At 33.4% G+C, this 14,912-nt stretch overlaps 1 protein-coding gene across 1 annotated transcript in view; it reads left to right on the top strand.

The window, feature by feature from the left end:
- The window catches only part of LOC121387235 (titin-like), a 481,073-nt gene that overhangs the window by 172,998 nt on the left and 293,163 nt on the right, over positions 1–14,912 (top strand). Inside the window, exons 71-84 of the mRNA XM_041518261.1 lie at positions 2,862–3,100; positions 3,597–3,740; positions 4,604–4,685; positions 4,927–5,107; positions 5,970–6,156; positions 6,730–6,846; positions 7,491–7,755; positions 8,261–8,348; positions 9,015–9,038; positions 10,151–10,280; positions 11,330–11,466; positions 12,603–12,768; positions 13,303–13,443; positions 14,688–14,879. Of these exons, the coding sequence (XP_041374195.1) occupies positions 2,862–3,100; positions 3,597–3,740; positions 4,604–4,685; positions 4,927–5,107; positions 5,970–6,156; positions 6,730–6,846; positions 7,491–7,755; positions 8,261–8,348; positions 9,015–9,038; positions 10,151–10,280; positions 11,330–11,466; positions 12,603–12,768; positions 13,303–13,443; positions 14,688–14,879 (2,093 nt within the window). The remainder of the gene's footprint in view (positions 1–2,861; positions 3,101–3,596; positions 3,741–4,603; positions 4,686–4,926; positions 5,108–5,969; positions 6,157–6,729; positions 6,847–7,490; positions 7,756–8,260; positions 8,349–9,014; positions 9,039–10,150; positions 10,281–11,329; positions 11,467–12,602; positions 12,769–13,302; positions 13,444–14,687; positions 14,880–14,912) is intronic.

The raw sequence follows: 14,912 nt of genomic DNA on the forward strand, positions 1-14,912 counted from the left end.
GTGTCGTTAAACAAAACAAAAGTTGGAGTTTTTTTTGTTAAACTTGACATGTTTTGGTTGCATTTGTTTTTTAGCAGTGCATCTACAAACTGCTTCAAAGTTATAAAATAATGTTCAGTTTCTTCTATTATGTATACTTGAAGAGTTTCATCACAAAACGCGATAAACGCCATATTAAAAACCATTGTGCAAACACCATTCAAACATTGTTCACACATAGACAAACACAAGTTCAAATTCAGTTTTCAGCAAAACGCGATACGATTGTCTGAGGATATATCGCAGATTGCAGAGAAACTGGCGTAGTGTTTATGGTGGTTTGGAATAAAAAGTTTTTAGGATCGGGTGTGTATAGTGGCGTTTATCGCGTTTTGCAATGAAACTCTTCATTTGTTTTACAAAATTAAAAATATCCTGCTTTGGTTTGATGTTATTGCATGGTGTTAAATCCTATCAAACTGTTGATTAAAATCATGTGATATACATGTAGCACAAAGCCACAGAAGTATAGTGATTGAAAGAGTGAAAATATAGGTTTTTATTATCCATATGGTTCAGCATAACTGAGTTAATAATAATCATACGAAGCACATGTGTAATAACAAGTGTAATGACGTAATTTTGGGAAGCGGCGTCATAACATGACGTTGCTTCTCCAGTCCTAGCTCAGACTGTACATTTGAAATATGACGTCATTTCGTCGTCTCCTTCAAGTTGTGGCTGAAACATTTTGAGTTGGGTCTTGTTATTCATAAAGAAAACAACAATAATAATATGGATAATAAAGAAATTATTACACTCACTCGGGCAATACAAAAATCATGACACTCGTTTCGTAAAATCAGTACAACACACAAGCTCGTATAATAATCTCTATATCTACAATGCAGTGAAAACTTCCAGAAGAGTATTTTATTGCTTCATATGCCTACAACCTCTTCAAGAAGTCATGTTGTATTTACAGACATAGGAAATAGAAACAAAAATAAAGCAGTAATTTTAGAAAACATCAAAAATAGTAAATATTAAACCCATTATATCAACCTTTTGAGAATTGCATGTTTGATAATTATAACATTGATCTAATTAAACATATTACTGTTTTGACCTATAAAAAAAAAAGTGAGAAAAAACAGCAAAAAAACAGATAAAACAGTGAACGAATGAATGAATGAATGAATGCATGGATGGATGGATGGATGGATGGATGGATGGATGGATGGATGGATGGATGGATGGATGGATGGATGGATGGATGAATGAATGAATGAAACACATGATAAGTCTATTGGTAAACATAATATATTAAATTTTATATATTCATATTTTGCCTTTAGTCCAATGTTTCAATAAGTAGAATACGAATATTTGTATTTGAAGTTTAATAATATTGACAGAACACAAACGTGTAGTCACACTTCATAAAATGATTTAGATTTTTGCACGATGAATAAAAGTTCATATTTTGTTCTAACAAATTGTATTAACATTACTAAACATCCCTTTATTTATTATTGCTATTAATTACCTTTTGAACATGTTTTCTCTTTTAAATGTCTATGATTTTACCCTCTATGTAATTTTTTTTCAAATATTGGTTAGATAATAAGTAATATTTTGTTGCAGCTTAGCAAGAACCCTTGTTGGAAATTGATAATAATATGTATTATTGTCATAGGTAGTTTTCATGCATATGTTTATTAGTATTAAATTTAGATGGAATATACTTTTTCTTAATTCTTTAATTTCAGTTTATTGTGATTACCAGTAGGTTTATTGGCATTTATTTAACATAAAATATTATCTTATAATACTGTATGATATAGTAATCATTTTATATCATGTTTTGAATTATTGTGTATATATTTTGTATAATATACAGTATCTTCTATCTTTAAACATATGTATATAATTTTTAATTTGCAGGTTTATGATCTGGCAAAATAAATGTCTATTTAAGAAAAGAAAAAGTCTCACAATTATCTCTTTTAATTTTAATTTACTTCAGCATTTTAATAGCTAGCATAATTAATCAGGGGACATATGGGTAATCTGATTTCTGAGAACTCATATAGAATGAAGTACATGTAATTGCCATTACTGAAACTATTTGGTTAGTGAATACAAATACATGCATACATGAATATTCATATGATTTGAAGGGAAAATTACACGAGGTTACTAGTACATCCTTAAGAATTTGCAAGAGTAAATAACTGATTTAACTTGTAGCTTTTACTTGGGTTAATAACTTGTAATATGTGCAAGAAAAAAGAAAATGGCGTAACTTGTAAAGTGTGTAAAGAGAAATAACTGGATTATTGTGCAACATACATGTATACAGTAGAAAATACCTGGATTTTCCTGTGAAGTTAGCAGGAGACAAAAACTAGTAAATAATTAGCTTTGTAAATAATTAGAAATTATCAGACAATCCTTGTGAAGAAATATTAACAATAATATTTTAAAATTATAACATTAGTTGAGTAAAAACTTAACCAATTAATAATTGTCTTTTTCTTAATTATTTCATCTTTTGACCCCTTTTTTAAATTCCAATTATTATTATTATTATTATTATTATTATAGTTACATTATAGTTACGTTTGTAGGGGAAAGTAGCTCTGGGCTAATTGTGTGGAGGTTATGAAGGGAAATAACTCTGGCTTAATTTGTAAAAGTTGCAGTGACCAATGACTCAGGATTGTTACTTTTATTTGTGGAGTGTTATAAAGGAAATAACCGTAAGAGGTTCTACTTCAGTTATTATGACAAAATATCTACATATTTGACTGTAATAGTTTTTAAAGTGTAACATTCAGAGAACCACCAGTATTAATTTAAACTCTTTCTGTTTACAGCCAACAACCTGATCATGAAAGTGCCGTTCGTGAGTACATCAGGCGTGAGGGTATGGAGCCTCCACTTGAGGACATCTTTGACAGGACGAAGCCCCGCCCACCAAAGTTCAAAACGCAGATCAAACCACTGATGAACCTGCGCGAGAACGATGCTGTACACTTTGAGTGTCGACTCGTGCCAATGGGCGATCCCACCATGCAAGTCGAGTGGTTTAAAGATGGGCAGCCTTTGCATCACGGTAAGTAAGACAGTTGTACTGATATAAATGGGCTGGTATGTATGTGAGACAGTTGTACTGTTAATAAGATGGGTTGGAATGTGTGTGAGAGAGTTGTACTGTTGTAAAGATGGGCTGGGATGTATGTGAGACAGCTGTACTGTTATAAAGATGTGCTGGGATGTATGTGAAAGAGTTGTACTGTTGAAAAATGGACTGGGATGTAAAGATGGCTGGGATGTATGTGAGACAGTTGTACTGTTGTAAAGGTGAGCTGGGATGCAGCCTTTGCATCATAGTATGTGAGACTCTTACACTGTTATAAAGATGGACTGGGATGTATGTGAGACAGTTGTACTGTTATTAAGATGGACTGGGATGTATGTGAGACAGTTGTACTGTTGTAAAGATGGGCTGGGATGTATGTATATCTTGCTGTATATCTCACTTATTCCCAGTATAATATTTTAGAATATATATAAGTTATTTGTAAAAAATTTGTTGTTGCTTTTTTCAGGATATCGTTTCCAACCGATGTACGACTTTGGGTTTGTGTCCCTGGATATCCAGTATGTTTATGCAGAGGATTCTGGGATATATTCCTGCCGAGCAACAAATGCATATGGTGAAGATACAACCACAGCTGAAGTTAGATGTAAAGGTATGTATGCCATCAGCATAGCTGGTACCCATTGTGATGGTGGTGAGGGGTGGTCATGATAACATCTATTTATTATATACCATTTAGTGAAATATCTTAAAATATCAATGAAATAAAAGTATTATCAGTCACTCAGTGACAGTAACACATTTTAGAGTGAAAATTTCACTATTTCACTCTAAAATTTGTTATCATCACTGTAGAAAGTGTTATCTTCACTGTAAGAAAGCCGGAACCATTTTGCTGCTGGCATTATAAAAATAAAGGTAAATTGCCAAAAGTTATATATATCCCATCTCGTGAAGTTTGCAATCATATCAAACTTCACTCGAAATATAAATCATATTTGACAAAAAAACATGAAATATCCTCTATGAATTAGTCATATTTATAGATTATGAGGAGATGATACTGAATATTATATTAAAATTACTCAGTACAACAAATTTCAGCATCAAATTGGATAAAAGATTTTTCAGTGCAACATATTTCTGTCGTACTGAAAAAATACAAGATTATTTAGTACAACATATCAATAAATATTACTAAATAATACAAGATTTTTCAGTGCAACAAATTTCAGTTTCATACCGAAAAATACAACATTACTCTGTTTAAATTTTGTAGCAATCTAGGTATTGGTAAATATGATTTTGGTGTGTAATAAATTTAATATACTCACTAGAAATTTAAATCAGTGATTCAGAAATTTGATTTATTACTAGAAAATATACTTTTATGCATTTGTTTTGTATTTTGTAATGAAATAGAATCAAGTATTTTGTAAAATAGAAATTTATGATTTCATCTCTTCACAGTATTTTCTGGACAGCTTATTTTCTAATTGTTATATTCTTTTTCAGCCAAGAAGGCCATTATTATGGACACCCAGCTGCCTGGAGATGGCGCCACTCGACTCCAAGAGATGGAGGAACACTGGAGAAGGTAGATATTCAATTTGTTTTATCTGTTTTATGTTAGTTGTTAATACTGAAAAAGATATTCAAACTACCGTCCTTCCCTCAGTGAACGCCTTTTTTCATTTACTACAAGTTATTTATTTCTTAACCGATTGTTTTCTAAATTGCACACAGAAATAGTAATTATTTGTTATTTCCAAAACACTTCTTCTTTTCTTCATACATAAAAGTAAACTGAAATTATTTACATAAATTTTTTTTTTCAGCCAAATGGATATTGAAGAGAAATACATTGAAGAGCCACAGCCTCGTTCTGCACCGACCTTTGACCTCAAGCCAGAACCGGTTGAAACCGGTGAGGGCGAGCCAGCCAAATTCCTTGTTAAGGTCAGCGGTTTCCCCCGCCCAAGAGTGTCTTGGTGGGTGAATGGAAGCATCATTGTAGGGGTATGTATTAACCTAATTTATGTATTGTTTGATGTGTATAGTTCAGTCAATAATTAATTAACACCTGATGGATAGAGAGCAGGAATTTTGTTTTGTGGTAGTTAACAGTTCACAAACCAAACATGAAATTATCTAGGCATAGGTGGTGAACCAGAAGGTTCTGAGTCTCCTTTTATTGATTGGCTGTATTAGTATGAGCAAGGCTTCTAGATTATGGTAGCCCCATTCCCATGGCTAGTGATATTCAATGTTGGGCTAGTAAATAACTACCATGCCCAATGGCTAGGAAATTTGTTTGGTCAAATGTTGCAGTTAAGTCTATTTTGTAAATATGAATATCCTGCCTGCACCCCAACCCCCATTGTTTGTGTTTTTAAGCTCTTTTCTCCCTCCTTAAGCGACACATCTGATTGTTACAATTATTTAGTAAAATTATATTAACTTAAAGTAAAGTAGGGCTAGTGAATTTTTAATGGTGGCTAGTAAATTGTTTAAATCACTGGTCCCATGGCTAGTGGATTTTATAAAAATTCTACAAACCCTGATGAGAGACACTGTTTCACCAGATGTCTATTAATGGTTTCATAAGGGATAAATAAATAAATAAATAAATAAATGTACTGAAATGAAATTCCTTTCCTTTCCTAAGAGCAACAGGTTAAATTATGTGCTGAGGTGTCTTTTAAAAAATTCTTTTGATTCCTTTCACATGAACAGATGAATATGTATTATTATTTTTTAGTTTCATTCATTAATATTTGTTATATTATAGATTTTGTAAACCTAGATGCCACTTAAGATTTCTCCCACATATTTGTTTTTCTTGCACAAGTTTCCTCAACCCATCTGTATCTTGTTGCAGGGCTCGAGATTCAAGGTGACGTACGACGGCATGATGAATTACCTGATCATCCCGCGCTGCCGTGAGTACGATGCTGGTCAGATCCGCGTCGTCTGTAAGAACTCTGAGGGAGAGGCTGAATGCAGCACTTCGCTAATCGTGATGCCCAAAGAAGACTGGAGAGCCAAGCTGAGACAGGCACCGAAAGGTGTGATATATATAATGTATTGTATAGCTGAGTGTGTAATACATTATACAGATGTATACATTACCATATGGGATGACAAATAGAGATTGGAAAGAAACTGCCATAAAATCTTTTAAAGTGACTTGCTTTTTGAATAAAATAACTACAAAGTTAGCGAAACACTGCAGCAGTAAATATTGGAAAAATCTGCCTACAAAAGTAGTATTTTTCCTGAAAAATGCTCAGTTTAGTTGTGGTGTGTGGCCTACCCTGCAGACTCCTATATATATATGTCTGTGGATGTATATGATATATTCAATTTTAAAAAGTAAAATAACTGGAAAAAGGTTTGGTATTTAAGATGTAAAGAAGGAATCATTAGTATCATTTATAAGTTCTTGATGCTCATTTTGGCAAATAATATAATACAGAGTTCAGTATTTAAAACTAAAATAGCCGGCAAAAGGTATGACATATAACATAAGAAACATTCATTCATTAATAAAAGCAAATAAAATTAACATGTATAACTTACAGTGTGCAGTTGTTTGTGTGTTGATTATTTTCTGAGGCTTTTTACTATTTTTTAAAAAGGAGAACTTGAAATTGAGTTGGAGAGAAGAAAGAAAATAGAACTGAGAAGTGTGGAGCTGGACAGAGCTTTCAAGAAGCCCAAAGCCACCGAGTTCGAACTGAGACAGCTGGAAAAAAGTAAGCTGCAAGTTAAACCTATGCATACATACGAAAACATATTACATGAACTGGCATTCAGTTCTTGATGCAAGAATCAAGCCTGGATGTGCCCCCCCCCCCCCTCCCTCCCCCAGTTGCTTGGATGACAGGGTTGTTTGTTAACTTTATCATAGTGTCTTAAAATCCATAAGCATAAAACAAAATGAAAATATATTCTTCATAAATCAGGGCACAGTATTTCACGAGAACAGTTGTTCTGTTCGTATGTCAGTTATGCAACTTTAAAATAATGAGAACCGCCAATAGATTACATGGTGAACAATTACATTCTTAAAAATCAATTTATGTTTTTAAATACATTTGAACCACCAATGTAGCACAGAACCCATAGTTAAGTGTTTTAAGATTAGGTAGGCCTAACTCATCGGTTATGAGAACTATATTCACTTAACCGAACAATCGGTTACCTAAGTAAAGCTCACGTGAACTGACAGCTGGTTACTTAAGACTGAAATATTGTCCCCCTGTAAGTATATTATAAAGTGGTGGCAGCAATGTCTATTTTCGCATTAAAGCTTTGCATTTAGATCCATTTAGGGTAGGCAAGACATTTAATTCTGCAGAAGTCTTATATTATTGTTCTTGTTTTTTCTTTTTCCCAGCCACCGACTACAAGGTGAAGATGCGTCGCGACCATGAGGTTGTCACTGCAGAACAGCAGTACATCAGCATCCACACCCAACTGATGCCGACGAAGAAGCCCGCCACCGAGCGCGCCAGCATGGTGACCATCATGCCAGACGTAGGAAAAATAGCAGAGGAGCCTTTTGCTATAACCGAGAAACAGATCACGCTGGAACAGGGCGAACCACCAGTCTTCTCCAAACCTCTTAGACCTCAGAGAATCACAGAGGGCAGTTCAGTGCAGTAAGTATCTATAGGATGTAGTACAAGGGTCTAGCTCAGTCAACAGTTGGGGACCCTATAGTCTGTCCCATTCTCCTACAAACATTATTTTTGTAAATAATTTCAGTTTGGTTTGACGTGAGAAGAAAAGTGAAAGTGTTTTGGAAATAACAAAAAAATACTATTTTTGTATGCAATTTAGAAAACTTTTGTCTCAGAAATAAATGACTTGTAGTAAATTTCATAGAATGAAAATAGCATTCCCCATGGGAAGGACTATAGTTGATTACTGACTTGAGTAAATAAACTAATTAATCAATGTGCCCAGTTGTCATTAAATATTTATTTCCCATTCTTTCTTTCTTTCTTCTTTCTTTCTTTTTTTCTTTCTTTCTGAATAAGTTCAGAGGTGATGCTAAAAAAAACCACTTTTTTTTCTTTCATTTCTCCTTTCACCTCACTCATGTACATTTGAAATAAATCTTGGGTCTATTATTGATGTGAACATTGTTTTTGGTTTTTTTAGACTTGAGGTTCAGTTCAAAGGCACACCACCCCCGACCATCACGTGGTATCGAGATAGTTTTGAAATACAGCCATCAAGAGACTTCCAGGTACTGTTGACGTTTTACACTGTTAGGCTTCATTAAGAACTAACTCTCTCTCTCTCTCTCTCTCTCTCTCTCTCTCTCTCTCTCTCTCTCTCTCTCTCTCTCTCTCTCTCATTTAATTTACCTTAGTTTGACATGCAATAGCTGATGTATTTTTTGTGTTGGGGGTGATATTAAACATTCATTCATTCTGTCTCTGTAGCTATACTTTTGACTGTCTCTCTACCTCTTCTCTGTCGCTGTCTCAGTGCATCTTGATGTTTTGTTGATACCTCTCTTTCTCTCTGTCTCCCTCTTACTCCCTCTCTCTCTCTTATAAACCTACATTAAGTCCTTCAATAGGCTATATTATGAGTGTTCAATTTAACATTCATTTCGGTGTATGTTACATTATTATGTTTGAAAATCCACCATAAAGTTGCTTTACTCTTTTCAGTAGAATATATAGGGAATATTTTATGAACATTCAGTCATTACAAAAGTTATAAAACACTGACAGTTAAGTATACATTTATACGAATTTAAACAGAATTGTGTGATTATATTCAGTATTAAACTACATGTATGTTGAAATATGTGGTACAGTTTTAATTTAATGTTAATACTATCATAAATAGTTATAAATGTTATAAGTTATAATTATTATAAAAAATTGCTTATAATCTCCAGGAAAATTCAACGAGTGAACCTGTGGTAGGAATAAAATTGGTTTTGTCTACTCTCATTCTAATTAATTTATTTATTTATTTTTCCTCATATTGGGAAAGGTACTAACACTTCTTTTTTAATTTTATAAATTATAAATTTCTCTGAACATTTTATTCTAATGAACTCATTTTATATTTAACTTAACACCATACTCATTTTAATCTACTCTATATTTATGCATGATTTCTTTTTTCAAGATGGCAGGTCTGGGTTAAATTTGGTTTCACTTTGATCAAATAAATGTTTGTTACTCCTTTTGGTTCTTATCATAAACATTTTATTTGAAAATTTTGGAGGTTGGCACTCACTTTGGTTTAGTATATTAGGGCAAAAAAACTAAAATTTTAACTTTATGTACAAAATAACTGCAACAGAGAATTTGGTTGGTGAAAGCAATTGTTCATGTTTTATATACATTCATTTGTACAGAATTTTAAAATATTAGCATTTATTGTGCACTAAAGATTGTGTTTATGCACTGAAAAATAAATTTTCATAGTAGTGGTAGATTGTTTTTCATTAAGTCTTTTGAACTTTTCTTGTTTAGAGGTTTATAATACATTTTATAAACAATTAAACAAAAAATAAATTTAATTATAAGGTAAATTCACCTCAAACATCTGCTGATTTAAGACTTCACTTTAATATTTACCTAAATTGTGTACAAAGTATGTTTCAAATTGAATGACCAACTGTCTTAAGAGACCATTGTTTAAACAATTATTCCTTTCTTTTTCTTTTTTCTATCAAAACCTAAAGTGTTGAAATAACTATACATTAGATACCAAATAGCTGTAGTTTGAAATGTGCGAGGTGTCATTAGAAATATATTCCTTTCCTTTAGACAAAACTGTGAAGAAAAAAAACATGTTAGATATATCATATATTTGTGTTTCTATAGAACAGCTGGCTAATCATTTGAACAGCTGGTCCCAAAATATATCAATATACGAGTTCTTGTATATATGCGCTTATGGCGTTACGTACAATAAAAGAATTGAATTGAATTAATAGCTATAGTTTAAAATGTGTTGCGCAATTGCCAAATAAACATTCCTTTCCTTTGTTTTTCACACCTTGGTGTACTGTTTTTCCAGATAACAACCTCCGACAAGAACAGCACACTGTTCATACCCGAGGTGTTTATTGAAGATGCTGGGATGTTCACAGTGAAAGCTGTCAATAAATTTGGCCTTGTCCAGTGCAAGGCAAAACTCACTGTCACTGGTAGGTTTTTTCAAATTAAAATACCAGTGGAAATTTTCTCTTAAATATTCAACACCTAATGCAAAATTTCAATGTATTTTCATTATATATTGTAAGTTTAAAGGGACAGACCCTAGTTTCAGCCCATGAAAATACACACAAGTTTAGTTAATCTACAAACCTGTAACACATTTGGATAAAGTTACAGTTGATTGAAACATGAGTCTGTGACTTTGAAATGGTGAAATAACATCTAAAGATAGACTAAAACTCGACACCATAACTATTACTTCTCAAAAATATGAGAAATGCATTTTGTGATATTAAAAACACCAGGATGACCAAAAACACTTTGAATGTATGGAAATGGATAATCTAAACAATAAAATCTAACTAAAGTATGATTTTAGTTAACAAAAACGGCTCTAATAGTAAAAAATATGCCTTAGTGTTTAAAAACTAGGGTATGCCCCTTTAAAGTAAATGTAGGTTACAATGCATTATATATTGTCAGGTTATTATAATATAATATACTATTATGTTACAATCTTTAATTGTAGTACTTTTTTCTTATATGTTGAATTTTTGCATTATATTTTGAACATTTGCATTATACATCTATGTTGTAAATTTAACATATGTTGGCTATTTGTATTATGTTTTGTCAGTTTGCCGTATGTGTTTAAATTTTGCATTAAATGTTGAACATAACTTTACACTTTTTATTGTAAATTTGCAATATATATATTGAACATTTTTCATTTTAGTAGAACATTTACAATGTGTGATGTAAGTTGAAAGAGTAACAACAAAATTTGAAATGTGTAATTAATATTTCAAAAGGTGTCATGTAAGTTTGTAATTTACAATAGGCTGAAAATTGATGTAAGCTGGAAATGTACAATACAAGTAGAAAATATATACATAGGTTGAATATTAGTTTTTAGCCAATTAATTTTTCATTTTCACGTTAAGTCTTTATGGAGATCGTAATTATTTATAGCATTTGTAGTCTAATATTAAAACATGAAGAAGACCATTTGTTCAAGTTTTATTTTCTCTTACAACAGAGGAAGAAGAACCAGAACGTGCGTTGTCACCAGAGTTCAAGAGTTTGATTCGAGACAGTCTCGTCACACAAGGTGAACCAGCGACTTTCGACTGCCAGGTCATTGCAAACCCCAAACCAAAGATACAATGGACAAAGGTAAGATATCACATATTCCAGTGGTCAACAGATGTGTGAGAAATATACAGAACTCCACATAAGTTATTTTCGCTTCCTATTTATTGCATGAGTTTATTTTGACCAAGAATATATACCACGAGACCATGTAGCTGTTGAGTGGTATGTTATTGCGCAATATTACCGAGTTCAATAAATAGGAAGCGAAAATAACTTATGTGAAGTTCTGTATTTATTACAGACCTTCTTTAATGCTTTACAAAAACAGCGTTTAATTTAACGTCATAATAACACTTTCTTAAAACGTCATAACAACACTTTCTTAAGTTTATGATTAATACTCCTTTCATGGATTTACGTAACGTTAAGACTTACTCTGTGGCAGTCTTGTGTAATGTTTCAAATACGATGTGACGTAATTTGTTAATCATATGTCACGTCAGTATCAAAAGCACGCTAACTTCAGTGAAGATTAAAAAGGAATTCCCCATTTAAAAGTCCCAGTCCAGATCGCACATATGTGCAATACAAGATATATTTATCACACAGCTTGAAAATGTCGTTATCACTATAGTAAGATTGAATAGGTATGTAATAAAGTCACCAGCCCGCACAGAATATAGTCATACAGTTAATAATTTCCACTGCCCCAGATAACATTTTCACTAGCCAGGATCGAGGGCTAGTGTCTTTGTTGAAAACTGCATATTCACAGGTCTGTGAAGAGGGGAGGGGGAACTAAGGGAGCCTAAGCTGCCTTAAAAAAACACATTTTCCTCTTAACTGATATTTATCAGATATTTATTTTCTAACATGATAATAAATTACTACAAGAGAGTTGTCTGTCTAGATCGGTCTGTCTATGCATTGTGATGTATTTGTTATCTATGCATCAGAGCTGTTTATATGTCTGTCTGTCTGTCTGTCTGTCTCTGTCTATTTACATGTATCTACCAGGAAGGTAAACTGATGCAAGAGAACTGTCTGTGTATTTTTGTCTGTCTCTTTGTGTCTGTCTGTTGGTCTAATACAAGATATTTACTACCTAATAGGATGGTAAACCAATGCAAGAGAACCGTGTGTGTGTGTGTTTCTGTCTGTCTGTCTCTTTGTCTGTCTGTCTGTCAGTCTAATGAAATATAATTACTATCTAACAGGATGGTAAACCAATGTATGAGAGCCATCGCTGGAAGTTCATCGGAGAAGAGAACAACTACACGCTGGTCATCTACGAAGTCCAGCCCGAGGATATTGGGATGTACGCCTGCGTTGCCATTAATGACGTTGGCAAGGCCACCTGCACTGCCAGACTTTCAGTTGAAAGTAGGTCATCTTTTACATTGATTTCACGCTCAATTAGCTTGTTATTTTATGTGCATTTTATTACCCCAGCCAAGTATGGAACTCATTGGGACTATTCCCCCTGTTTTAGGTCAGTAAATTTTGTTTAATGTGTTTTGGAGGGAAGTCTTTATCAATACCACCAACTATATTGCATTATTTGATGACATAAATAATCCAAGATCTGGACTAATTAGTATCATTTACAAAGAAAACAATGTCTTTCATACATGAGAAAATAATACTTGGGTGCAATATATAATATTATTGGTATGGCATTAAGCTTTAACAAACCAATGTCATAACTGTTTGGCTAACATTCACATTGATATGACATAATGTAAATAGCATATGCATTTATGTATCTCTCTGTCTTGGTGAAAATATTTCAAAATATTTTTCATCAATTTTTAAATAACTTGGACTTTATGTCAAAATGAATAAGACCAAAGACATAGCAATGTTGCGAACAGTGTATGGAATGTACAGTTAACATTAAACATTTTGTATTTTCAGTTCCAGTGCAACCACCAAAAACCTTACCAAAGGATGAAATCAAACCTGTTATGGCGCCCAGAATTGAGGAACAGCCGAAGCCAGTTGAAGTGGATGAAGGAGAACCAGTCAAGTTTGTCTCCCGAATCTCAGGATCACCTAGTAAGAAAATTAATTCTTCATCTATTATTAAATATCTGTCTATCATTAATAAAAAAATATGTTACTTTTGGGTCTTGACTTCCTGTCCTGGACAGAGGAGCTGGCCGAGGCCGGCTCTTGTGCCCCGGACAGGCGTGCACTACAGCAGCTTGTTCTGAATGTGCACGTAAAGCCCTTTGACCTGACCTGACCTGGGTCTTGACACTACATGCTTTCATTTTTAAAAAAACCCAAAGCAGTAAAAAAAATTGCACTTCTGAAAATGTCAAGTGGAAAACATTCTCAAAATAATCGGAGCTAGGGAGAAAGTGTGTGTTTCTTTTTCAAAAAAGAGATGCAGTGTTTTACACCCCATGGATTGAATTGATGGACATTCCCGGGCATGCTCACTGCTCCAAAGCCAAAGTCTGCAACTGGCTTATGAAAATACATGTAGCTATTTTAACCATACTACTCAGTAGGGTTGGGTTTTTTTGCCATATGATAATGGTGATAGCAACAGAGGTGTAAATATTTTGTCTGAAATGTTTTTCTGAAAACAGTAAATGCTAATTGTACTATATTTCCTACAAACATACACAAAATACACATGAAGGATCATCATAAATTATTTGCACCTACCTATGTTGAAGGTTAAGATTTGTTTCCATAAGCCATGTAAAGCTCAAGGTAATACATTAATCAAAAAGGTCAAGGTTATTCCAGATTATTCTGCGAATCGTGTAAAAGTTTATCGTTATATCCCATGACAGCCATGTAAATGGTCATGGTCATATTTTATTAAAATCATATAAAAATGTTAAGTTTTATTTCTTGACATTCGTATAACACATGATAACTGTTGCCCTAAATTACCCAAAATTTGGAATCAATTATTTCCTCATTATACAATTGATTTAACATTTAATAACCTGGATTTGGAACTATATGGCAAAGTTGCTACAACCTAGTTGCAAGCATGTAAGAAAAGCTTGCAACAAGTTAGTCGCATGGTTGTAAAAATGTTCCAAATACTAGCTCGAAACATGGTAGTTACGCGGTTGTCGCAAGGTTGTTACCAGCTATTTAATAAGCTTGCAGTTTTTGTTTGGGTAACAGCCCATATACCACAAAGGTTTCAGGCACATCCATCCCAGTCGTAATCTCGCCAGTGACTAAGTCTGGTACAGGGTCTGATAACTGATTTTTGTGTTTGTGCTCGTATATTCAGTAAATATTAATTAATTCATTTGTTTTTGTTTCAGCACCAGTCGTGACCTGGTACCGTAACAACCAGGTTGTGAAGCAGTCGAAGTATTTCCGGATGGAAAGCACCACTGAAGGACTGCACAAGCTCACCATTGTGGAGGCATTCTCCGAAGACTCGGGCACCTACAAGTGTGTCGCTCGTAACCAAGGAGGCGAGATCTCCTGCGTGACTTTCCTTAAAGTCCATGGTAATTACTCCTCTTTATTTATACAGTGTAGGG

Source organism: Gigantopelta aegis, chromosome 13, assembly GCF_016097555.1.
Source record: "Gigantopelta aegis isolate Gae_Host chromosome 13, Gae_host_genome, whole genome shotgun sequence".
Taxonomy (NCBI): domain Eukaryota; kingdom Metazoa; phylum Mollusca; class Gastropoda; order Neomphalida; family Peltospiridae; genus Gigantopelta; species Gigantopelta aegis.